We start from the raw sequence: 24,827 nt of genomic DNA, 5'->3' as shown, positions 1-24,827 counted from the left end.
CTTGCAACATGGCCGTATAATAATCCTTCAGAATTTCGGCACCTGTCATGTTTGATTGTTTAATGAGTGTGCATATGTCCAGAGGTGTTGAGCATTTCCTTTTTGCATTTAACTACATAGTCTGTTTTCCTCCATTTTGGGAATAGACTCTATTCTGTACCATACCCAGGGTGGGATTTCTTGCCCCGGCATGTCTTATGAAGCAATGTGACCACATTTAGTATAATCACCGTAAGTGAAAGAGTCGGTTTCAATTCACTGTTTGTTCGGCTCTCATTTGGAGGGCTTTTGGTGGTGGTGCGTTTTTTTTTAAGCCCATCGGTAGGATTGGCCTTATGCACAAGCAACCCTTTGGATGCTTTCTGACCCAGCAACTCAGTCTGACCCCGTCTCCCTACCCACAGTGTCACCAGAGAGAAAGTTCCCTTTCAGGTTATTCCGAGCAGTTTGTGGTCCCCTTCTTGCTTGTCAGAGTTCTGGTTCTGCCACCACATACGCTTCATGCTCATATCTCCCCATGTCACAGATGTGGGAGCACAGCAAATCAGTGAAGGGAGAGAGAGATGGATATGATCTTATTTGGCCTAACAGTGAGGTGGTTGAGCTACAGTGCATTTGTCTTTTATCTAAGAATGAAGTACCTCGGAGAACAAGGGAAATGCATGTGTGGTAGGTCTGAGGGCTTCCAGCACCAGACTCCCAAGTAGCAAAGCTGTCAGACATCTCAGGGAAAACAGTTAGGTACTCCAGTAACGCCACCCTACAAAGAATGACCTTGTTTTTCTTAGCTTCATTTTGCCTGTTCCTCTAAAGAGGATGATATACAGAACTGACAGAGTTAACAATAAAGTCTGTGCAATTTATTACTTCATCCAGAACCTTTGGTGGCAGTTAATATCAAAGATAATGCTCTGGTGCATGGTGGACCATTTATTATCCTGTATGTTATTAAAGTAATAGTCAAGCTTTGGTAATATCCATCACATAATGGATATATATAGCTTTGATTTGAAGTTTGCCTCATCATTAAATCTAATTGTATTTGATTGGGAGTTTTCAATAGGGAACAGCTCCTTCAGTTGGTGGCGTCGTCGGCGTCGTCATCGTCTTTTTTTTTTTTTTTTAATAGACAACCAACAGTATAGATACAGTCACAAATTAACTATATCAAACTTTTTTTTCTAACCAATCCAGCACATGTCTCCTCCTAAGACTTGTAAAGGTAGCATTTGACCCAAGCATTGGCCTACTGTACAGGCCTTCTATCAACCCTAGAGGGAGTCACAGTACTGCGTAGCGGTGAGGGATTTATGGTCACGTGCTCCCTACCTCCTGTAACCCAACAGAACGCTGGGTCTGTTCCCTCCCACAAAAAGCACCCAGACTGCAGAGCCCACCAAAATTACCACAGCTCCCGCAGTAATTGTCATGGATGAGGGGTACTCTCCTTGGGTGGGGGTGAGATGACAGTCAACCCATTTATTTGCCTGACTGGGAGCATCCAGCCTCTTCAGCAACAGAGGATGACTGCCAAGGACCTTTCTTGATTGGCAAAGCCACCCCTTAAATACCAGTCATACTCCCATTACCTGCTGAGTATTTAGGGGAGGGAGAAGACAGGGAGTAACCCTTGGATCACATGGGTTCTTCTCTCTGGCTGGGACCTATCCTTCTAGCAGAGCAGACTAACCCTCTGACTACCAAAGATCTTACTCTTCCTACCTCTTCTTAATTGTGTGTTTGTAACTAGGAGAGGATCCACTAGCTGGAGACCAAAATGACCATGATATGGACTCTATAGCGGGAGTTCTGAAACTCTACTTCCGAGGGCTGGAGCACCCTCTGTTCCCGAAGGAAATCTTTCATGATCTGGTTGCCTGTGTCAGTAAGTAGATGAGGGAATGGTGTGTGCTACTTAAATGCAAGCCCTGCAAAAAAGAAGACCCTTTACAACGCAAGACCCCCCCCCCCCCCCCCCCCAGGTCTCTCCATCCTTTGCTCCCCATTTCCCTACCCAAAAAAAGATCAGTTTATGGTGGTAATCAAACTTTGTATTGCATCAAAAATGCTGACTTGATTTTTCCATCATATCCCAGAGCCTTTTTTGAACCTCCCATCTCCCGCCTTTCCCAGAATATTTATCCTAATCTGTTTTAGGCTCTGTGCTCCAGCCACCATCAAAGTTAGGACTGCTCAGCTGGTTTTTTAATGCTGCAATCCTTAATCTCATGGCAAAGCCTATTCAGAAAAGCGAATCAGAGAACACAATTAAATCAGGACCACTCAGGATCTGCACCACAGCAGCATGCTTCCGAGAGGGTGGCCACAGCACCTTCAGAACCAAAGCTTCATAGGTAGTTTTTTAAAAACAACAGTTTTGCACCTGCTGCTCCTTTTAAGGCCTCAGCTCAGAAGGTGCTCACAGCTGCTCTCTGGGAAGCCCACTGTTCCTGAACTTTGACCAGTCTGCTATGCCCAGTGTTGGTGACTGTGTACATACACTGTATCTCTTCTGGTGCATGCTGGGTATTTCCGAAAGGGAAGATGCTGTGTGTTGTTTGGCCTGTCTGAATAACTCTTCCATAACCACAAGGAAGGTTCCTTCTGGGCGCGCTGTGCCGAATATAGAATGTGAGAGGGATCTCACTCCAGGTATCAACAGCTTGGTTTATTTCAAAGCTTTTTCATTATCTTCTTGGAAACCAAGTTTAAATGGTCCCATTATTGCCAAATCATTCAGCAGCAAAGAATGACTCTATTGTTCGGGCAGTGGAATAGCCATCAGCAGCAGCCTTTGAAGTGGGGCAAAGATAACTGCTTCCGAAACAACTCATGGTTTTCTTCTCACAGTAAATGACTTTACAAAGCTTAATTCATATTAGATGAAAAGAAATAACTTCATCCTTCCAAGGCTGCCGATTTATGCTGCCCCCTTTTCTTCCCTCAATAGTCTGCTGCACCCAGAACTTTTAACTCACCCTTCCGCTATGAAGATCTATTTTCTGAGTCAGACCAAACATGTTTTTTTGTTAAACACCCACCTTTTGTAGCTAACTGGAATGAGTTATTGTGTTGGCTGTATTTAAACAGACATCACTCTGTGCGCCCACACTGTAAAAGAACCTGCTGATAGATTACACATACCATGCACCTTGACAATGAACGGCTTTGCAGATCAGGTTATGTATACATTATATCCTTCTTGAAGGGATTTCTGGAGAACACATCATACATGTTACAGGAAGCAGGCAGCCCCTTCCTTCCCCAAGATTCAGTGGTATTGTCTCTTGGCTCCTCTCCAATAATTCATGCTGCCCTGGTGTAGGGAACCTCAGAGTGTGCCACTAACATGCAGCTTCAGGGAATTCAGATACAGCCATGGTGATGTAATAACTCTGTATGGTGCTTTCTCCTCCTTTCAGCAATGGATAACTTACAAGAAAGAGCTCTACACATCCGGAAGGTCCTGCTAAGCTTGCCTAAAACCACTCTGATTGTAATGAGATACCTCTTTGCATTCCTCAGTCAGTGAGTATCCCAGAAAGCACCGGTGCTCTGCAGTAGATGTTGGGGTTGGTATAAATATGATGCATGAGAGGCCTGGAGGTGTGTCACTCTGCAGTTCAGGATGGAAGCAGCCTTGCCTTTGCCCGTAGCAGTCTGTTGCTTCTGCCAGCTTGCTGAACTCTTGCATCTACTTCGTGGGGCCTGTGACTAGAGAAAACATCAGCCACCTTGACAAAGGTCCTGAAATGGGAAGTAATAATCCTGGAGCTAGCCTGGTAACATAGTGGGAATGCAACATAAAGGATGTGGGTCTGGGTCCTAGGCTAGCTAGAACCAGGAGTGCTTGGTACTCCATCCTTGTTGGGGTAGGTGGGCTCTGAATGCATCAGAATCGTTGGCCCCATCTGGTGGGTTCATGGAGCTCTTCTGTCAGGCTACGTCTAGACTGCATGCCTTTCTCAACAGAGGCTTTGTCAGATACTGTTGACACAGCCTCTGTTGAAAAAGAGCGTCTAGACTATGATCAGTATTGTCGACAAAGCGAGCTGCTTTTTCAAAAGAGTCTAGATGCTCTTTTGAAAAAGCACAGTTTGTATGCAATAGTGCCTTTTTTTGAAAGTACGTTCGGGGAAAAAAAAGTGTTTTTCCTCGTAAAATGAGGTTTACCGCTGTCGACAAAACTGCCACATTCTGTCGACTTACTGTCGACGGAACGCGGCGGTAGTGTAGATGCAGGTATAGTTTTGTCGACAAAAGCCAACTTTTGTTAACAAAACCCTGTAGTCTAGACACACCCTCAGACAGAACCGAGCCTCATGCTTGGGGGTGCTTGAGGATACTAAGAGAAGGAAATGTCACACATTAGATCTCTGCATATATTTTGTATAGAAGCTGATTATGTCAAGGGGGTTGTCTTCCATGTTCACGTGGAGGCAGGTTCAAAAAAGGGAGACTACACTTGGGAAGGGAGGTATAAATTTACCTGTGGTACATAACCAATATCTGGGCATGAATCAAAACATCAGATCCAGACACTCTTATATTTTGGCAGAGGTTAAATCTGAACTTCACATCTGGCAGACTGAACCTAAATTTTGGATCATAACGAAGCAATGTTCTGGGGGAGTCTGGAGCTAAATTTTGCAGCATCCCTTTAGATGTCACCAAAGTTGCCTGAAGTGAGACTTAAAACTAAGCACCAAGGCTATGTCTACACTGCAGAGTTATTTTGGAATAAGCTATTCCAGAATAGTTATTCCAAAATAGCTTATTTCAAAATAGCACGTATACACTATGGGGAAGCCTCAAAATTAGTCTGAGGCAGGCTTCCCTAATGTAGATGTGCTGTCTCGATTTAGAGCCCCAGGAGGAATAACATAGAATGGGCCTGGTGAGAGGCTGTTTTGAAATAGCAGAAGTGGAGCATCTACACACGCCTTATTTCGAAATAGCAATTTCAGAATATGCGTTATTCTTCATAGAATGAGGTTTACAGAATCGGAGTAAGCCGTCCGTTATTTCAAAATTATTTCGAAATAACAGAATTGCTGTGTAGACACGCGCATAATTATTTTGGAATAACAGCAGTTATTCCGAAATAACTTTGCCATGTAGACACACCCTAAAAAACCAGGCACTGTCCCAGTGATGAGATGTTGGTATTTCTGTGGATTCCTGTTGGCTTGACGAGTCTCATCAGGGGAGTGACAGTACAAGAAGATTCAAACGTCCATACTTCAGAGTTGAATTCTGAGGCACAGCTCTGCGGGGCTCCGTCATCTTAATTGCATCATTTTGGCAGTTTGGAGGATGGATGTGTCATCCTTCTCCTTGTGATGGGTTTACCATCTTATTCTGCAATTTGAGGTTTCAGCTATAAATAACTTAAAGGGATATAGAATCTCTTGCCCTTTCTCTCATTTGTCTCCCACAAGGCATTAAAACTATCTAGACAAAGCAGCCCTTTCTGCCCTCACTGTGACTCCAATAAAATGGAGGAAAATTCGGCTTCCAGAATGGATTTATGTACCCATTGGAGAAACAGCGTATGTTTAGTTTGTGTGGAGCTTGGGAAATAAGATTTCTCAAAGCAGTTGTAGAAATATATTGATTTTAAGTAATAAATATGCTCTGGCCATTGAACAGTCATATGCAACAGTGTAACAGACATTATTCATGAAAGAGAGTATAGTCCTGAAACTCAGGGGCCCAAACTCTGTGTTGACTTCTAAAGCTGCAACAAAGCTGACTTGTAAAGCTGCAACAAAAATCACTGTAGCTGGCTGAATTGTATTGGCTCCTAGTTGAATTAGCAGCACTTGCAAAACTGACTTGAAGGGTAAAGGACTCTCATGAGCCCCAAAGCTGACTTCACAGTAAAACAGAAAGTGGTGTAAATCTTAACTTCAGCCTGCAGTCTACAGTCTTCTCTAAATAGGACCAAGCCTGGCCATACATGGATGGCAGACATTGTAGAGCAGTGTTTCTCAAACTGAGCTCCACGGAGCCCAGGGGTCCGCGAGACATCTCCAGGGGTTCCGCGAGGTTGACAAACTGGAAACATTGATAGGTACAACACATACAGTCAGTGGACCGCTGGGCTCCACATAAATTTTTATGTATGTAAAGGGCTCTGGAGCCCAAAAAGTTTGAAAACCGCTATTATAGAGTAAGTCAGTAGGCGGCAGATGGGACTTCTGTTTAAGTAGATGATACTTGATGGTAAGATATTTTCTAGGGATACTCTCTGTTTGTGATAGAGCCCATTTCACTTAGGAAGCAATGCTTGTATTATCTAAATATCATAGCTACATATGTACGTGCACTGAGATGGTATTTTTCTTGCTGTCCTAAATGCTATACACTCTTACCAATAGCTTGGGCAATAATTCTCAGAGCAGTTCTTCTGACGTGTCCCAGCTTTTGAGGAAGCTGCATTTCTATGGCTGTTGAAGTGATTCCTGCATTTGTAAATTTGCAAAGCTCTTCAGGCTTCTTTCAGGATGAAAACAGGTTACTAAAATAAGATATTTTGGTTTTACTGCTAATGTGGCCATCTGCATTAAACAATTGAGACATTTGAGTTCTGTTACCTGTATTTGGGATGCTATTACGTCAGCTACTCCTGAGATGTCCAGTCTCTTAGGTAAAGCTGGTAGTGGGTTTAAAATGGTCCAGGGTATTTGTTGAATCCTATCCTATATATGGAAGAAATCATTTTTGCACTGTAGAAAATAAAAAAGGTCCCAGAGCTACTGCTGTCTTTCTCTCCATCCAAGCTATGACATAGGAAAGAGGCTCTCTGCAATGCAAGAAGAGAAACTTTCCACAGTGGTGGTGTGAAATTCTTCAGTGCCTTGGGATGATGATTCCACAGACGTACCTTCAGAAGTCATTGAATTAAATGTTCCCTTCCAGCCTTAATATTTAATTACTCTAAGGAGTGAACTGGAAAGCAGGGCCTTTCAAGGGGGTTGTCCTGGAACTTAGCTCTCTGGTGCTTAACCATTCATGGGTGCCTCAGAAGGCTTAAATTACAGGTTTGGGAGTAAAATGTATTCCCTTTTAAAGAAGGGTCAATGCAGAGACTTGGTGTTTGGCTGAACTTGGTAAATCCTACAGATGGGCTCCTGGAAAAGCAGCACGCAGAAAACACCTTGGTCTTTGGGGGAGGGGTTTGGTTTAGATTGCAATACACCTAACTCACGTTACCAAGCACCAAGTCAGGCAGAGAAGACGTTAAGGATCCTTAATGTAGCAAAATTGACCTGGAGTTACATTAAGGCTTTGCTTTGGAACTGGATGCAGGGCTATCGAGAGATTATACGGAGTCAGAAAGCAGGATATGCTTCTGCTTTGTCAGCTCCCTGGTGCCTTTTTAAGCAATATGATCCCCGAGCCTCTACAATCTCTTGGAGGTTTCTAGCTCCACTTGGCCTTGCTTTTCAAATTGAAAAGGTTTTAGTATGTCGCTAATACTACAAGCCCTCAGTGGCAGCTTCCATAATGAGCATTGGCTTATTCTTGTGCTGTTGGGAGCCTTTGGGCTTGGAAAGCACTCCGTTTCAAGGAGGGTGCAAATGGAAAGAAGCAGACGGGCGTCTTGGTTGCCAGCTCCCTGTTGTGATCTGCGGAGCAGCAGTGGCTCCATCAGGTCCGCCTTGGCCTTTTGACTGGATGTAAGGTGTTACTGCAGCAGCTGCTATCGGAGCAGGGTGCAGAGTCAGCCGCATGTAAATAAATCCCCAGCAATGAAATGCAATCTGCGTGAAGAATACAGCTATTGAAAAGAGGAACCGTCTGACATTTTCTTTCTTTACCAGTGCTGTGTGCGCTGATTGAGGAGGAAGCTAGGGAAATGGAAACTGCCTTACTGATTGAATAAAGAAAACAGCATGTCAGCAAGCAGCAAAGTTGGGTTTTTTCTTTGTTTTCCATACAGATTACAACTAGGAATTTGTCTTAATGTAAGTAGCTTCAGATGAGACTCAGATCCTGGGAGGCGCATCTAGAGGAACTCCCCCTCCCCAGTAAATACCATCAGGTCATCTCGATCTTTTATTGACCCAAAACATTCCATTCCCAACAGAAGGGGCTTCAAGAGCAGAGCACCAAAAACTAACCCTCTCGGTTTAGATGTTTGCTTCCCTAGCATGAGGGGTCAGTACATTGCCTCATATTAATCCTCTTCTCGCCCTCTTATCCCTGTCTCTTGCAGTTTATCACAGTTCAGTGAAGAGAACATGATGGATCCCTACAACTTAGCCATCTGCTTTGGGCCCACGCTGATGTCTGTGCCTGAAGGTCACGATCAGGTCTCCTGCCAGGCTCATGTCAATGAGCTGATCAAAACCATCATCATCCAACACGAGAACATCTTCCCAGGACCAAGAGACCTAGACGGTCCAGTCTACAGCAGGAGTGGGAGCACTGAGGATTACTGGTATGGTGGGAGCCGTCAGGGAGCAGATGAAGGGTGTCAGCACGGACCCAGCATGGCCGTTCTTATTCGGTGGATTGCAACTGAATCTAGAAAGCTGTAGCGTGGGTTAATCTTCAGGATAGTATTGGCGGCGGGGAGGGGGAGGGTACAAAATCACCATTTCCATCCAACCCAAACCCCAGGAGGCCTGGCCGTGCATTCTGTCAGAAGGCAGCATCTGGAAGCAATTGAGCCAGAGCAGCTCCTGTCAACTAAGGTTGAAGGTTGGGGAGAGGAGGGGGCAGGGAGGTGTTTGCTTTTCCTCCTGGTTGAATAGAACTTATCCACCTCCTGCTGAAAGGAAGAATCTTTAACTGTCTCGCTGCCCTAGCCTGCAAAGGATTTTCTTGCACTGATATTGTAAAAAAGAAGGCAGTCTAGTAGCAGAGTGAGTTGACTGGTTTCTATCCTGTTCCAGGACAGGATAACTCCTCCACCATCTGACGGCTGTAGATATGATCTGTGAGGAGAGGCTGTTTGGTACAAACTGCTAGAAGTTTTAAACAAAGGGCTGTTGTAGTGGCAGTTTGATTCATTTACGCGGCGTGGTTTCCATTGATTTTACTGGCTGGCTGAGTTGTCTGGGGTGACTTTTCAATCCTTTCAGAGGTCTGTGTTTGCATCACGTGTGAGGTTTGCCCCTAGGCAGATGGGAGCTGTCAGAGGGAATGAACAAGCTAAATGCTGAGCTAATTATTATTATTGCAGTAATGTGTACAGGAGATCTTTGCGATGTGTGGGTCTCCTGTGGCTTGGGAGGGGCGGGGGACAGGAGCCTCAGGGAGCTCACTGTAGCTCATGGCCACGGGAGTCAGTTCCCCATGCCTGCCAAGAGGCACAGTGAGTTCCCTGCAACTCCTGGCAGCTGCGGTGAGTGTGTGTCTCTCTCTCTCTCTCTCTCTCTCTCTCTCTCTCTCCTTCCCCCCCGCTCCCGGCTCCCAATCTCACTGTGTGGAGCTCACCATGGAGGCTGAGAGCTGCAGCTCCCAGTAGTCATGAATTTTGCCATTTGCAGTGGATGCAGGAACATATCCACTGCAAATGGCGAGTGTTTCCTGTATGATGTTTGTGTGAAACCTGACGTGAAGGGGACAATCCCTATCTCAAATTATTAATACTTAACCTGTATATCCCCTTCCCCATGTATTGTACTTGTTTTTCGTTACTCTGGTACAGAGTAACAAGACCCAGGGGCTAAAGGCAGCCCCCAGCTTGCTTGGATACAGCCCCACAGGCTCAGGGCTTCTCTCCTCTCCCAGTGTTGGGGAGCCTGTGCTGGAACTCCAGCCCCTCTGCCATCCCACCTTGAAGCTGAAGCGCACACAATCTACTAGGCTAGGCTAGCGCCCCCCCCCCCCCCCCCCCAGGCTCTGGTGTGCAAGGGGAATGTCTTTCCCTATGTCAGTTGGGGGCCACGTTAGTGAGGGGTTGGTTTTTCTTTTTTGCTTCTCCCTTGTGTGCGGCCCCAGACTGACTTCTCTGTGGGTCAGCGGCCCCTGACCCCAAAAAAGGTTCCTCAGCCCCGCTCTGGTATCTGGCTCCCAAGTGCTCTTTTTCACTTAGAACTTGCTTTGGAAAATAATGAAGGTACCTGGCCTCAGACGTGTCCTGGGATCCACAGCTGACAGTGCGACCGTGCAGAATCATGTCCTCCTTTGCTGATGGTTGCTGCATTTTGGGGTGTGGAGGCAGAGTCCCATCTGCCTTAAACACACATTAAAATATCCTTGAGGTTCCCATCACTGTGAGCTCAATTTACCTACCTCAATTTACTTGGCTTGGCTCACTTTTTCTTCTAACCGGCTCCATAATTTCCACCCCCATCCCTGTGTCTGTCTTGTGGCGGGAGCCAGGCACGGATGGAGTTCAATGTGGTTGAAGATGTTTGAAGAAATGAATCAGGGAGAAACATCTGGTTATTATTCAAGCTTTGTCACGGCCATGGTAGTAAATAGCTGTTAGTTACTGTCCATAGGGATTTCTGTTGCAGAGCTAGCACGTGGCCGAGTGGATCCCCTCGCGGCTGAGCTGGTTCATCAAACGGAGCCGAGTACATTGGCACCTGAATGCTGCCTGTTCCTCAGCTGCCTTCTCTTGTCCCCACCTAGCAATGTACAAGTGACACACCAGAGCAGGGGCCCCTGTGGCTGTGTGCTCGGCCCGTTCCTTCCAATGCTCTTGCTGGGCAGCAGTCGCTGTCAGCCAGCAGCTGCCAGGGGGAGGGTTGAAGCGACTTGCACTGGGACCAGAGAGGGCAGGGCACGATGTTTAGCTCGCAGGTCAGATTTAGGCCTTTGATACAGGCACCTCTGAACAATTGCTTTTGCCATCCCATGCCTGTCTGAGCAGATAGAGACCACATGAGAACAACCTACAAACACCCAGCATTAAAGGGGTGGTGGTCAGAGTCAAGGAATCTTTTACGAGCACGTAGAATGGATGAGGAGAACAATTTTTCAAGAGGCTCAACTTGACTTGCATTCCTCTGGCAATAGAGATTGCCAAAACGTCCGCAATATTCCCGTAGAAATCCAGCAGTCCATCATGCCTCATTACAGCATCCAAACGCCCATGTGATCGTTGGAGAGAAAGGATCTCTTTATAGCTGGGGCAGGGTTTTTTTGGGTTGGATGTGTTCTGTGAGGGGGAAGGAAGGAATGTGATCCTGTTTCTCTTTTCACAGTGTTTAGATCATTGGAGCTGGTTGTACGCTGCATTACTTCACAAGCTGGGTGAAACTTTAGCCTGTAATACTATAGTCCTCCAGGAGCTTTCTGTTGGCTTTAGATGCTTTTATTAAACTTTGCAGAGTCTTTATCCTACTTAGTAAAGGATGGGAAAGTTAACTAATGCCTCCTGAGGTATGGTCTTTGAAGAGGACTAGGAAGCAGAATGTTTGTTGTGTGTTAGGTGTAATGAGATACTGGGATTGTTCAGGCGCCTTTTTTTTTTTTAAACAGGGAGAGCTAGATAGTGCAAACAGTTTCTTGAAATGAGAGTGAGGCTTCAGTGAACCCTTTATTCTACGCTTCTCAGGGTCAGAAAGATTGATCTAGTTATGACCTTGTGAAGAGATGATGTCAGGTCTGCTCAGTCTGGCACAAGGAGCTCATAAACCTGTCTACAAAGGCTCTCCAGTCCTTGCTACATTCTACCTTGAGCCAGCTAAGGCTGTAGTGCAGGGGTCTCCAACCTTTTTAACCACAAGATCGCTTTTCTGTTTAAGTGCAACGTAAGATCTGCCTCAAACCCAAATACCCCTGCCCCACTTCCTTCCTGCCCTTTCTTTGAGGCCCTGCCTCCACCCCTTCTCCGAGGCCTCACCCTGCTCACTGCATCCCTCTTCTTCCCCCATCTTCACTCACTTCCACCAGGTTGGGGTTGGGGCTTGGGGTGCAGGCTCTGGTCTTGAGCCAAGGGATTTGGAGTGTGGGAGGGGCTCCAGGCTTAGCCCAGGGCACGGTATTGGTGTCCAGGAGGGGGTTCAGGGTGCAAACTCTGGGAAAGAGTTTGGGTACATGAGGACTTGCATTTAGAGCAGGAGGTTGGGTGCAGGGGGTGGTTCAGGGCTGGGATGGGTTCAGGATGCAGGCTCTGGCTGGGCACAGTTTAACTGAGACTGCTTCCAGGTGGTGGAGCAGTGGGGTTAAGGCAGGATTACTCCTGCCCTGGCCCTGCACCATTCCCGAAAGCAGCTGGCATGTACAGCAGTGGCTCCATGGCACCATGTGATGCCCCATATCTACCAGCACTGAGCCTACAGCTTCTACTGGCCATGGTTCCCTGTTACTGATCAATGGGAGCTGCAGGAGCAGTGTCTACAGGCAAGGACAGCATGTGGAGACCCCCTGCTCTGCCTCTCTCAGGCCCTGCAGGATCACGCCACCCACTTCAAGAAGCAGCAATTGCCACAGGGATGATGACTGCAGCCATGACATGAGACATTTTAGAACTCACTCCTTACAGAATTAAATGTAGGCGTAAGAAAGAAAGGAAAGTTATGAAATGTACAGGCCAGTCAGAAACCAAAACTAACCCACTTTGCCAGCACTAACAGAAGTAACAAGAACCCCCCACGTATGTGTTGGGTCGGGAGAGGAGAGTGAAGGGCAGTTGGTGTTTGTGAGAATGTCACTCACTGTGTGTGTGTGTGTGTGTGTGTGTGTGTGAGACTGATTTGCATTGCCAAGCTCTCTCCCTCCCCTTTCTCTGCGGAGATAGGGTACACAAGTGGGGGGAGGAGGGGTACCCTGCCATCAGCACCTCTCCTCTTCTCTTTCCCACACCCTGCACAGCGAGCAGGAGGCTCCCACGGAGGCAGCTCTAAGGCAGAGGGCAGGAGCAGCATGACAGTGGGTGGAGGGGCAACTGACGTGCCAGCGCTTGATCCTGACTGGTTTGGCCGGGAAGCTATCACCTGTCAGAGGCTCCAAGATCAACCTGTAGATCCCGATCCACTGGTTGGTGACCACTGCTCTAGAGCAAACAGGCTTTCCCTTCGACTTCAAATTCCTATATATAGGGAGCTAACTGGTAGTTCAACTCTGTAGGGTCAGTTAGGAGGGTGGGTAAATTCTCTCTGTTCTCTCTCCTCTCCCCTTTCTTTTCTGTTTTAGACATGGATGATTTTCGTAAAGCGTTGACTCATTTCATAGAATAGGCAGTGGGGCTTAAGCACCTGTAACTAGACGTATGCCAGTTGATTTGATACGGGAATCTGTTTGGTGAAATTAAGAAAAGCACATTTTAAACTGATCCGAAGAACAAAATCGGAAGCATCCTATTAAGCCGTGGAATAATCTTATGTAGAGCAAACGAGACATTCCCTAATGTGGATAACTAATTAGAGCAATGGATAATAGTGTATCAAGAATAATCCGTGACAGGCAGAGGAGATGACCTAGACTTATGCTTTTTCTCAGGCCTGCAAATGGGGAAAGAAGGGGACAGTTGCCCCTGGGCCCAGCAATTGAGACGAGCCCAGGGCTCCTAGGCAATGCTGCTGCCACCGGAGCCCTGGGCAGTCGGAACGGCGCCGAGGGCTTGGCTCCCCGAGCCCTGCCCCTTCTGCCTGAGGCCCCGCCCCTTTCAGAAGCTTGGATCCAGCTCCTCCCACCTTGCTCAGGGGCCCAGCAATTGTCAGCCCCCCCCCCCAATCTTTTCCATCTGAAATCTCCTGAGAGCCCAGTTATGAGGCTCCCAGGATCTCAACTTAGCTTTCCCTGCATGGATTCCCTGATGTTCGGAAGGGAAAGAAGCTACTCCAGGTGCTCAAGGAAGTAAACGCTTAGCTTAATTTTCAGCCACGTAGTTGCAATCCATAGAAGTGCCTCTACTTCTGAAGAGTGCCTGGCACAGTGGAATCCATGTTTGGTCCACTGTGTAACATTCTTAGTATTCATACGCACACAGAAATGTAAGTCAGGAGGGGACCCTGTGCAGCCATCAAGTCCAGGCCTTGCACAGAGGCAGGACAAGTGCACTTAAATGATCCTTGAAACGTGGTGTTTAAGAAAAGGCCCAGCCTGTTCTTAAGAATCTCCAGGGATGGGGATTTTACAACCTCCTTTGGAAGCCTGTTCCAGAGCTTGACAGCTGTGCTGGGTGTGGCTGGTTTTGTAGATGGATTTTCCTCCAATGTAATGCACTGAATTGTGTTTCCTCCCACTTCAGTGAAAGTCCTCATGGAGAGACAGCATCAGCAGAAGATTCAGTTCAGGATCTAGCAGCTGAACACCACACCAGTGATGATGGTACGTGAGACATGTTAGCTGTCCAGAAGTGTGGGGTGAGGATGCTGTCTAAATTCCAAGTGCCAATAATCTGTGGGGGAACTGAATTAGAAAAGCTGTTTGCACCAGCCACCAAAAGACTTAGACCAACTGTCATCCGGAAACTTTCAAAAGTCCTGTACAAACTTCCTGTTTTCCAGAGGTGCCTTCCCACAGCAGCAAGCTTAGACAGACTCATGTCTTACACAGTGTTGTGCAGGGCTTTTTTCCCGCCTGTTGTTCAGACGGGTCTTTGAGCTGGGGAGCATGAGCTAAGCAGAAAGCCAAACAGCGAACAGGTCTGTGCCTGCTCCCCCGCTCCCCTCTGCATGTGCTTGTGCCAGGCTTCTTTCCTTTCAGTGGCCTTGGCAGGCAGCAGCATGTCGGTAAGTTCCAACAGCTTTATTTAAAACAAGCAAGTGAAAAGCCTGCCTGCCTTGTGTCTGCGAGCCAGTCTCCGGCACAGGGAATCCCTGCTGATGCTTGGTTTCTGCTGGGCATCTCCACTACCCTTCTCTTGGCCTGAGTCATTAAGAGGGGATCCTGGCCTCGTACCACTAAGCAGCCTGTACTTGACTTGTCCAGCTGACTGCTGATGCTCCCAGCCCTAGGCAGGGTTCAGAAAGGAAGAGACAGCACAGCCCCTAACTCATTGATTCCAACCTCTGATTGGTGAAAATGCCCCCTTGTAGGGATTGGGGGAAAGCATGCACGTGAGCTCCTTGCAGAGCCGCGCAGGAGGGCAATTGTCCTTCCGCACCAGTGCATCCCAAAGTGCAACTGCCCATCCCAAGTAGCAAAATGGACTCGCAGCAGTGACTGATACCAAGCTGATCAAAGAGCAACACACATGCATTGTGCTGCTATGCATCTGCCGGTTGTAATTGTTCTAGAGTCCACCTCTGACAACAGGAGCTGCACCTTCTTCCCATGACAACATGACTCTTTTCAGTGTGATTGCTTTGCCTATACTTCCCCCTGCCATCTTCGTATCAGTGGTTAACCAGCAAGCCAATCCCATGGCGTGGACATGTTCATGTTGGCTTAATGTCGCTCGGATATAAAAACTGTCAGAAATATGGGAGGTGGAGGCGGGGGACTAGTTCTTCTTCCAAGGGAAAAACACAATCAGTCAAAGGTTTTTTTTAAATTAAGCTTGTTGAGGAGATGACAAAGTATATGGGTGTAAAATGATGTGACTCTGGTGTCCCCCTTTAAACATCTTCTTCCTCTGGAAAGTCCCAGCCCCTTTGGAAAGCTTGGGAAAACATTTCTCCCTGGGTTATTTACCTACCCAAAAAGCGTCATCACTCAAATAAAAGACTGACTGTGTGGCCTGTTTACCCATAACTAGAATGCTGTTTGCTGACATGCTGATGGGCTAATGTTCTTTGCTGGGTTTTGAATGCTGTTATTGAACTGTTTGTGTAGCAAAAGGGCGCGGTGATGAGAGAGCGAGTGGTTATGGGCTAGAGATGGGATCCAGCCCAAGTTTGGTTTTGAGATGCTGCATGCAAGATTAGATCAGTGTTCGCTTGGGATGACTTCTCACGCCCCGTGTAGTGTATGTGGAGGGAGAGTTTGGCACCTGAGAAGGGAGGAGCCACTGTGCCTTGGTCACTTCTGAGGGGTCAGGAGGGTTTTGTAAAATGGGAGAGAAACGAAAGGTGCCTTTTGGTAGTGTTGGGGAGCTTAATTAGATCCCCAAGATAGATTCTTGAGAGTTGTCTTGGCAGGCCAGCTGGTGAAGGTGGCCAGAGACGTACTAGGTGAGTGGTGCTGGCAGAGCTGGGTCTCTGCTCTGCTGTACACAAAATGGCACCTTCAAGGCTAACTTCTGAGCGGTACCACACTGAAGTTGAAGGGATTCAAACCCTCTCTGGATTTGCCACCCTAGTCTGAGGGAAGAGGTTGAAGAGCTTTGGATGCAAGCTCTGGGCACAGACCCAAGAAGCAATCCAGACAAAGTGAGGCTGTCATCCGAGGCCTGCCCAGTAGCATAGGCAAGGTTTGCACAGTAGGCCCTTTCACGCTTAGTTGGTGGTTGAGTCTGTTTCTGGATGTTAGGTGCTAGAAGTTGATCCATCACTCATTCAATTAGCCCCTCTCATCCCACAGTCCCCTTGGTGGCTTCAGCATGCTACTCATACAGTGGGTCTAGCAACACATGTGAGCCTGGAAAATACGTGGCCACTGATATCTGGAGAAGTTCTTTGAGGGGCAGAATCCTTGTTCTAGAACAAAGCTGAGGCTTCTAGCATTGCCATTCTGTGAACTTGCCACGTGATGTTACAGTGATCAGACACTTGAGGGCTGGGACTGGCACATATAGATCAGTCATACAGTCAAGGGACATATGAGGAGTACTGTGATACCTTGGAGACTTAAGGCATAATGTTCACTAAGTCTTGAATCGGTGGGGAGAGATTAAACTGCTGCTCTCCCTCACAGATTTTAAGATAGGAGTGGTAGTAGTGTTTGGCTTCGTCTTTGTGTCTTGATTCCCTGTGCTTGGAGCCTGAGCCCAGTAGGGCAGCAATACTGGAAATCTGAGTCTAAAATCACTTGTCTGGCTAAAAGCCAGTGTCCTAAAGGGCAAATCGGAAATGTAAGAAACCGTAGAGCAGTGCTCATTTGGAATAATAAACAATTGTTAATGGAACAAAGATGAAACTTACCAAAAAAAGAATCTCGGGCTGTCACTTATAATAAAATGCAGAAAGAGGACCATTAACTTTTTTAATGGTACGAATGAACTGGTTCCAATAACCAAATAAGCAAGAGGAAAGGGCTGAAGCAGACAACCACATGCTCAAGGGAATCTGGACTGAGGAAATATAAGCTTTCCAAGCTGAAAACAAGTGAGCTATTTTTCACCAGTGCAATCACCTTGCAGGCTATTGAGGAAAGATGACGGGAATTGAGAGGTTTTTCTCTCCCTAAATACTAATGAAAACTCCTGCTTGCCAGCACAGGTTTTATTTAGCTGTCTTTGAAGAAATTTACTCTACATTTCTTTTGTCCCTGAGAGCTTCCTGGTTTTGGTGACCTTTGATTTGGGTTGTGGGTTTTCCTTTTCTGTTTGTGTTTTTCTTTGCTGTGGTGAGAGATTTCAAGGTAGAAAATGTGGCTATGGAAAGCTCAGTCCTACCCCTGATGGGTAGCCCGTGTCCGTGCTGTGGTTGTACGTAAGGTACGTGCAGCAATGCCTATGTGCCCCAGTGAAAAGCAGGCTGTGTCCTCACTGCTGTGCATAGCTATATAGAGTAGTGAAAGGCTCTGGTGAGGGTGGTTAGGAGAGGCAGCAGAGAGAGGCTCTGTCTTTCTGTGGCAGGAGTCTTTCTCTGGCACAAGGAGAGGCTGTGGCATGGAGATAGCAGCCCGGAACAGCTTCAGGAGCAGAGAGGGCAGTAGAGGCTGTAAATGGGTTTGGTTTTGTTTTTTTTTTTTAAAAGCAATGTAGGTGTGGGAAGCCCTGCCTAGGAGTGCTGAGAGCCATGTAGGAGGCATACACTAAGATTGAGATATGCCTGCTCTACCAGCTTAAGCAGTGCCTCACGGTCCAGCAATGCTATTTATACCCGTGCTAGGGAGGCATGCGATCTACCTACCCCACACCAGACCTAGCCCTGGAGAGATGGATGTTGGAGTGCCTTGTACCTTGCTTGTGATGGAGTGATGCTTTGTCCCAGAGGTCCTCTAATTGTGGCTCTGTAGCTCGCACCCATTACTGAAGGATTCAAGGGAGGGATTTGAACTCATGAACCCTTTTCCTTTCTCTCTCCTAGAGTGTGAGCCGATAGAAGCAATAGCCAAGTTTGATTACATTGGCCGAACGGCACGAGAGCTGTCCTTCAAAAAAGGGGCTTCTCTCCTTCTGTATCATCGGGCCTCAGATGATTGGTGGGAGGGGCGGCACAACGGCATTGATGGCCTGATCCCTCACCAGTACATTGTTGTTCAAGACACGTATGTTACATCGGCAGCGATCGGGCGGAGGGGGGTTGCAGAATGCCTGCCAAATTTGGGTCCCGTTAAATCTTCTTTGGGCAAGAAGAATTTCTCAGACCTGTGGCTCTACATTGTCATGCCCAGGCCTGCACTGAATTGGGAGCGAGTCCTGATCCTACCAGCAGTTCTGTGCAGGAGCAATGCCATGGAAGTCACTGGGGTTTAGTACCAGATTCCACCTGTGCTGAGCTTTTGTAGGTTCAGCGCCTTGGTTGTCTAACAGTGATATTTGAGTGCTGAAGTGACTTGCCCCCCTGAGAAACCTCAGTAATTTGGAACCAAACTTGTCCCTCACCACAGAGTGATGATAAAAAGGGGTGGAGTTGGCGCAAGAGAGTGTTCTGACAACTAACTTTGTGTTTTTGTTGGTGGTTGCCTTCCTTTCCTCCATAGCGAGGATGGTTCCTCGGAAAGATCCAGCCCCAAGTCTGAAATAGAAATCAATTCTGATCCACCTGAAGAAAAAGTGACAGCCAGAGCCGGTGCCAATTGTCCGAGCGGGGGTCACGTCGCTGATATCTACCTTGCAAACATCAACAAGTAAGAACAGTCTGGTGTTTTTCTGCGTAATGCAGAGATCTTGGTGCTGAACATTTTAGGACAATGTAATCTTGAGAGGCACAGGAACAAGTGGTACCACTTTCTCTGTTTCCTCCTTCCTAGACCTCACTATATCCCACCACTCCCTCTCTAGCTCCCTATTTCTCCAGCCTGGCCTGCTGCCACCTATTCTCCCACCTACTTTCACATCATCCTCTGCGCTAAGCAGATGAAACAGTGAAATCCCATAGTGTACACATTAACATTTATACATGCTAGTATGTGTATGTCATATATGCATAATTGCATTTCCGATTATTTGTTTATGCTAGAGCATGAAGATAGTAGAAAATAATGTACTGAGGGTAGCAGCAGGCAAATGGTGGGGGAAGGGGGGTGGAAGAAATTAGGGGGAAGATGAATTAGGGACTCTTAATGATGCTTTGGAGAATACATATGAGGTGGAGCAGAGCATGGTATGATGATAGAATAATAACCAGCCGAAGAAGCATGACAGGGAGAGGCTATCAGAGGATACAATGAGAAGACTCTGTCAAGAGAAATTTGAAGAGAAAAAAGGGATTTTCTAAGAGCTACAAACCTATGCCTTGGAAGAGGAGTGCTCAAGAATTAAGGGCACTTCCAATTCTGTGCAAACTAGAACAGAAGTCAAGAACTGATGAGTTAGATCAACAGAGAACAAAGCCTTTATGAACTGTACAATCACATAGGCGGATGGACCCATCCTGCCCAGAAAAGCTTATAGTGACTTGGCTTTGTAACCCCCTTTCTCTTCTTCCAACCCCATTGCTATAATTTGGTGAGTCGTCTTTAATGTTTAGATGATTTTCTTGTTAGGACAGGGATTGGGTCTTTTTATTGAAAAATGACTCTTGTTAAAGACAGTTAGCACAGTTCTAGTTGCTCTGCAATACTAATGAAAGAAACCTCCTCTGTTCCACTGCCTCAGCCATCCAGAATGTCTCATTTAGCTTACACTTTTACCCAGAGGGAAGGTACTATGTAGATAAAGTGTTTTTGAAGTAACAACTCTCCTCACGTCATCTGTTCAGCAAAAAATTGTTACAGCAGCCTAAGGCCAAGTTGATGAAAATCTGAAAAATGAAACTGGGATGAGATGAAATGTGTCACTTTTAGTGTTGATAGATTTTTTTATTTTATTTTTTTTTTTTTTAGGCAGAGTTCTCCCCCAGATCTTTCAGATTGTTTCTTTATTATAAAATAGCATGCTGTGTTAACAGAATATGTCTTTCTCTGCAGGAGATCTCTGTGCCCTAAGGCTACAACTATAATTATAATTGTGATAATTATAATTGTCATAGAACTCAATGAAAATATCAACCTTTAATTAGCCTGACAGGGAAGCTAAGGCAAAGATAGAAAATAACTTTGTTTGCTACTGCTTGTATTAAATAATGAGCTGGATTCTCAGTTGATGTGAGTTAGTCCAGCTCTGAAATCAATGAAGTTACATCACTGTGCACCATGTTAGGGTCTGACTTTTTTCTATGAGCCATTAGAATTCAGACTGGTACCAGTTATGGAAGGATTTGTACAGTGAGCAGATGGATTTTGGAGGTTCATCATCTATTATGGACATTGCACCCAAAAGGGAGAGCTCCTAGGATATGTTGCTACCAGGGCTTAGTTAAGCTTAGCTAGTGTGGGTTTTGTTTCTTTTCAAGAAGGGTATATTCTGCTCTGTGCACAAACAGATTAAGACAGAACAGATCAGATGGTTTCACTGTAGCGATTGTGCCACCCACTGACTTATTTTTCTGATGCCAAACTCCAGCTGGAATTAGAACTTTGTGGCAGTTTCTCACAGGGCCTAGGCTATATATAAAGAATCCTCTTTAATGGATACAAAGGTTCTGCTCTGTTGCTTGACACACTGCTGTTACAATGACCATATATCATTGTCTTGGAGTCATGCTTTCAGACTGCATGCTACTGGATGGAGAGCTGTGATTTTTGCCCGTTGACCTATTTCACAGCACCCTGTATATCTATAGCACTATATACTTGTTGTTATGGTTGTCTGCAGTATTGAGAAGATGCATTTACTTATAAATGGGAAACGAGTATTCTTAACCCAGCCATACCTGTGTTGCTGTAATATCTTGCCTCTGGCCCAGAGTTTGATGAGACTTTCTACAGTGCCCCTCAGCCAAAAATAGGAGCTCTGCTGTTCTGCTACCATGGAAACAGACAACCAGACTAGCGGAGGGGACACAATTATTTTTGTTGAAAGTACAAAGGCTTTGTTTTGTAACCATAATCTATAGAGTTCCCATTCAGTCTTTTGTTTTTATTACGTGTGTCACGATGGTGTTTTGTGGGAGTGACAGCCAGGCCAGCTATAGATTTCTTCCAACTATATCATCTCTGGGGACTTGTGCATTGAGGTACGCCTCCCCCCAAACACCTTCGTGTAGTGATGACTTGTTTTGCTTCTGTGCTTTGAAGGCAAAGAAAGAGACCAGAGTCAGGCAGCATCCGAAGAGCGTTCCGGCAAAGCGACAGCCACGGACCAACTAGTTCCCTGATAGAACCGGCCTCCCCAGGACCCACAACTAGTTCTAGACCCTCATCTCAGCCTGTTATGAGCCAGAGCCTCCCCAAGGATGCAGCAGATAAATGCTCCATCAGCGGCCATGGCAGCCTCAATTCTATCAGCCGACATTCGTCCCTGAAGAATAGGATAGAGAGCCCGCAGATCCGTAAAACTTCAACTACAGGTCGGTCAAAGAGTTTCAATAACCATCGGCCCATGGATCCTGAGGTCATTGCACAGGTAAAGGGGATTGCTGGGCATGAAGGGTGCAGCAAAGTTTCTCTTCTGTACTTCAAAGGGAAGAGTTTCAGGATTTTCAAACTTACCAAACTCCTTCTGAGTAAACTGCTCCTTAATGAGGTGCCTCTCTCCTTCAGGCTTGTGGAGAGGAAGTGCACATGTCAGCAATTTACAGATTCATAGACAGATGCTGGATCCCTGTGCTTGTCACTCACTCCTCCGCATAAGCAGCATGTGTAGCCACTCAGCTAGTTATTCCCCTCAATGTCTCATAGCGGTTCTTGCACAACAGATGCAGTAGGCTTGCGTGGGCGATAGAGAGAAGTGGAGAGGTCGCAGATAAGCGCATTTCAGAGTTCGGCTTTTGGGGGGGTTGACACAGCATCTGTTTCCGCTGTCACTTTTCTTAATGTATATGTGTCTGTGAGATGCAGGTTGTATGCTATTTATTGGGATATTTATTTATAACTGGTGGGGCAAAGAAGCAAGAATTTGTGCAAATACCGGTCTTTGACTACTCATTACAATGCAATGTTTCACATTCAAATTTTGACTTAGTTTTGCAACTTGTATTATTTGCATTGTGTTAATGAATTATTAACCCTCTACATGGCTTGACTCTGAGCCTGTAGCCTTACATCGGGTAAGTCAGTGAGACTACTCAATGAGTACAGATAAATGGATGAATCCCGTACTACATAGGAACTCATGCACATTTATTTTTTATGTTCTATAGTTTCAAAGGTTCCAGGTGTGTCCATGACCAAAAGTTAAACTCTTATTTCAAAGCCGTGAGCAAAATATGATATCCATACTCCAGATCATGATGAAAGCAGGGTACTAAATGTCATTTTTAAACCCTTCAACCCAGTGAGCAAGCTTGTTTGACTGTGGGTACATGTTAGAGGCATATGCACTCATGTAACCACGTGCCCCATTCTTCTATTTTCACAATGCTGTGTGCTAGTATGTATAGATTTCAATGTGTGGTAAGAAGCCACCTTCAAATAAAATAGTCTGGAAGTTTTGATTTCTTTAGACAAGTGTTTTGAGGAATGTAGTGGGGTGTCTTACCAAAGTGTGTGCAGCTGTTCTTTACCCGGCTGACATGGTGTTCTGCATTTTAGACCAAGTCAGTGTACAGTCCACATGACAAGGAAAGGGAAATCTCCCCTATTCTGTTTTCTGCTCAGCTTAGAGGGAAAAGGGACAGCTTTATTAGTTCCATCTTTAAAGCCCTGACTGTTTTGTATCTCTTTCCCGCTTAGCTTTTGACATAAGCATGTTTTTCATAAAATCCTCAACTCTGTTCATGCAGTCTTTCTCTCTTGCTTCTTTGGGACCAGAGGCCATTATAGTAATGACCTACGTCAATAGAATAAACAATCAGGCATCATCAGTGAAGTCTCAGCTTGAACTGGCCAGTGTCAGAACACCTGACACAGCAGATCTAAAACATCTAGACGCTTGAAGTAAAACCTAGATGGCAAGGAGAGAGAGCGAGCTGTGGATGCAGATAAATGGATAAGTATTGCATGCTCTGGCAGACTTCCTTCTCATCGCTGAAGGGTCTCCCCTTATCCTCCATTCCAAACTTCCAATGTGTTTACATAGGCATACTCGCCCTTGCCAGCTGTTTTCAGTGTGTGATGATCTATCTAAATCTAAGGAACACTTGGCTCTCAGATTACAAAGTCAATTCCGGCATCCATAAGGCCAGTTTCTACAGCCTTCTAGAACAAAAAGTGACACGATTTCAAAAGCACCCCAAAAGGAGTGGGTAGGTGCAAATGAATAAAACACCTTTTTACAGGCAAGTCAGTGGTGGCAGATATTTTATACTTGATATTGGGTTATTGTACTGTAAACACGGGCCTTTTGCCCAGAATCCAATGAATATCCGTTTCATCCTGTTTCTTTGAAGGGGCACTATATTTTGCCCTTGCAGTGTCTTTTGCAGGCTTTCTTCTCTGAGATAGTAATGTAAAGGTCTCATCTTGACATTTTGTCTTCTGAGGTTTGGTTGATACAAATCAATTTTAGTCTTTCGATTAAACTCTCATTTCGTTTTTCTCTTGAGTCTCCTCTTCTTGCCAGAATATGAAGTCTGGTAATGTTTTGTTTTATTAGCGGAAACAAAAGTTTTAAAAAATCGGTTGCATTGAGGGAGTGCTCCCTTTCATGCCAACTCGCATGTCTACTGAGACGCTAATAATCATTGTACACTTCTACACCTCTCTCCTATTGCGTATGTCTAAAAACCGGTTTGGTCTTGGAATATGGTTACTGGTGTCAGGTTACTATCTCTGGTTCCCTTTGCCGCTCCTTGACTGATTACTGCTCCTCTGTGCCGAACACCGCTTCCAAGGGAGCTAAAAAGCTGTAGCCAAACTGTGATGGAAAGGCAAAATCATTCTGCTCTCCCATGAATTCTGTTCATAGATAGTGGACTCCAATCCAAAACTGGGGTCTTAGCAGACTTGCAGGTCTCTGTAGCTGAGACTAAAACCTACTGACATAACATTTAGTATTGGTCTCGTGAAGGTCTTTCTACCTCTCGGTTAAAACCTACAGTGTTCTGGGATGGGAAGCTCACATGGAACATGCCACAGTCTTTGGTCTACTACCACAACCTCACTTCCCATAAATCAACTTAAAACTCAAGGTGAAGTATGCAATGGCTGCCTCCATTTGCTCCCCCATATCAGAGGTCACAAGATCAGGATTCTGACCCACACCACAGCATGCACGTTGTATCTCGACAGAGAAGGAGAGGCGTGGTCCCACTCCATATGCACAGAATCAGTTAGGCCCTGGAACTGGTGCATACAACATGACATCCACATATCTGCCTTGTACCTACCTGGCGCACACACCCTGCTGCAGATTAACTCATATGACTTTTTCCTTCTCTTACATGAGTGGGAAATAGACTATACAGTCTTATACACAATCTTCCGAACACTGGGCTAGCCCCAATTATACTATTTGCGACATCAACGAACAAAAAAATGCCCTGATTTTTGTTCTGGGGCGGGACTGGGGACCAATTCCCACAGAGATGCTTTTCTGTTCCCATGGACTGGATCCCTCCCACATGCTTTCCTCCCCGATAGCCTTGCTGATCAGGGTAACGCAGAAGATGAAGATGACAGAGCCAATATAATCCTCATAGCGCCTTCATGGCTCAGAAAACTCT

The 24,827-nt window shown here is 46.0% G+C and overlaps 1 protein-coding gene across 6 annotated transcripts in view; it reads left to right on the top strand.

Moving 5' to 3' along the window:
• Positions 1-24,827, top strand: part of SRGAP2 (SLIT-ROBO Rho GTPase activating protein 2) — a 212,361-nt gene that overhangs the window by 179,587 nt on the left and 7,947 nt on the right. For all 6 annotated transcript variants that reach the window (XM_075910141.1, XM_075910137.1, XM_075910140.1 and 3 more), the window contains 7 exons: positions 1,751-1,885; positions 3,423-3,528; positions 8,225-8,449; positions 14,162-14,241; positions 18,048-18,228; positions 18,664-18,810; positions 21,301-21,628. In XM_075910141.1, coding sequence (XP_075766256.1) covers positions 1,751-1,885; positions 3,423-3,528; positions 8,225-8,449; positions 14,162-14,241; positions 18,048-18,228; positions 18,664-18,810; positions 21,301-21,628 — 1,202 coding nt within the window. The remainder of the gene's footprint in view (positions 1-1,750; positions 1,886-3,422; positions 3,529-8,224; positions 8,450-14,161; positions 14,242-18,047; positions 18,229-18,663; positions 18,811-21,300; positions 21,629-24,827) is intronic.

This window comes from Pelodiscus sinensis, chromosome 27, assembly GCF_049634645.1.
Source record: "Pelodiscus sinensis isolate JC-2024 chromosome 27, ASM4963464v1, whole genome shotgun sequence".
Taxonomy (NCBI): domain Eukaryota; kingdom Metazoa; phylum Chordata; order Testudines; family Trionychidae; genus Pelodiscus; species Pelodiscus sinensis.
Note: the sequence above shows the minus strand (reverse complement) of the source record. Positions and strands in the feature narration are given on the sequence as shown.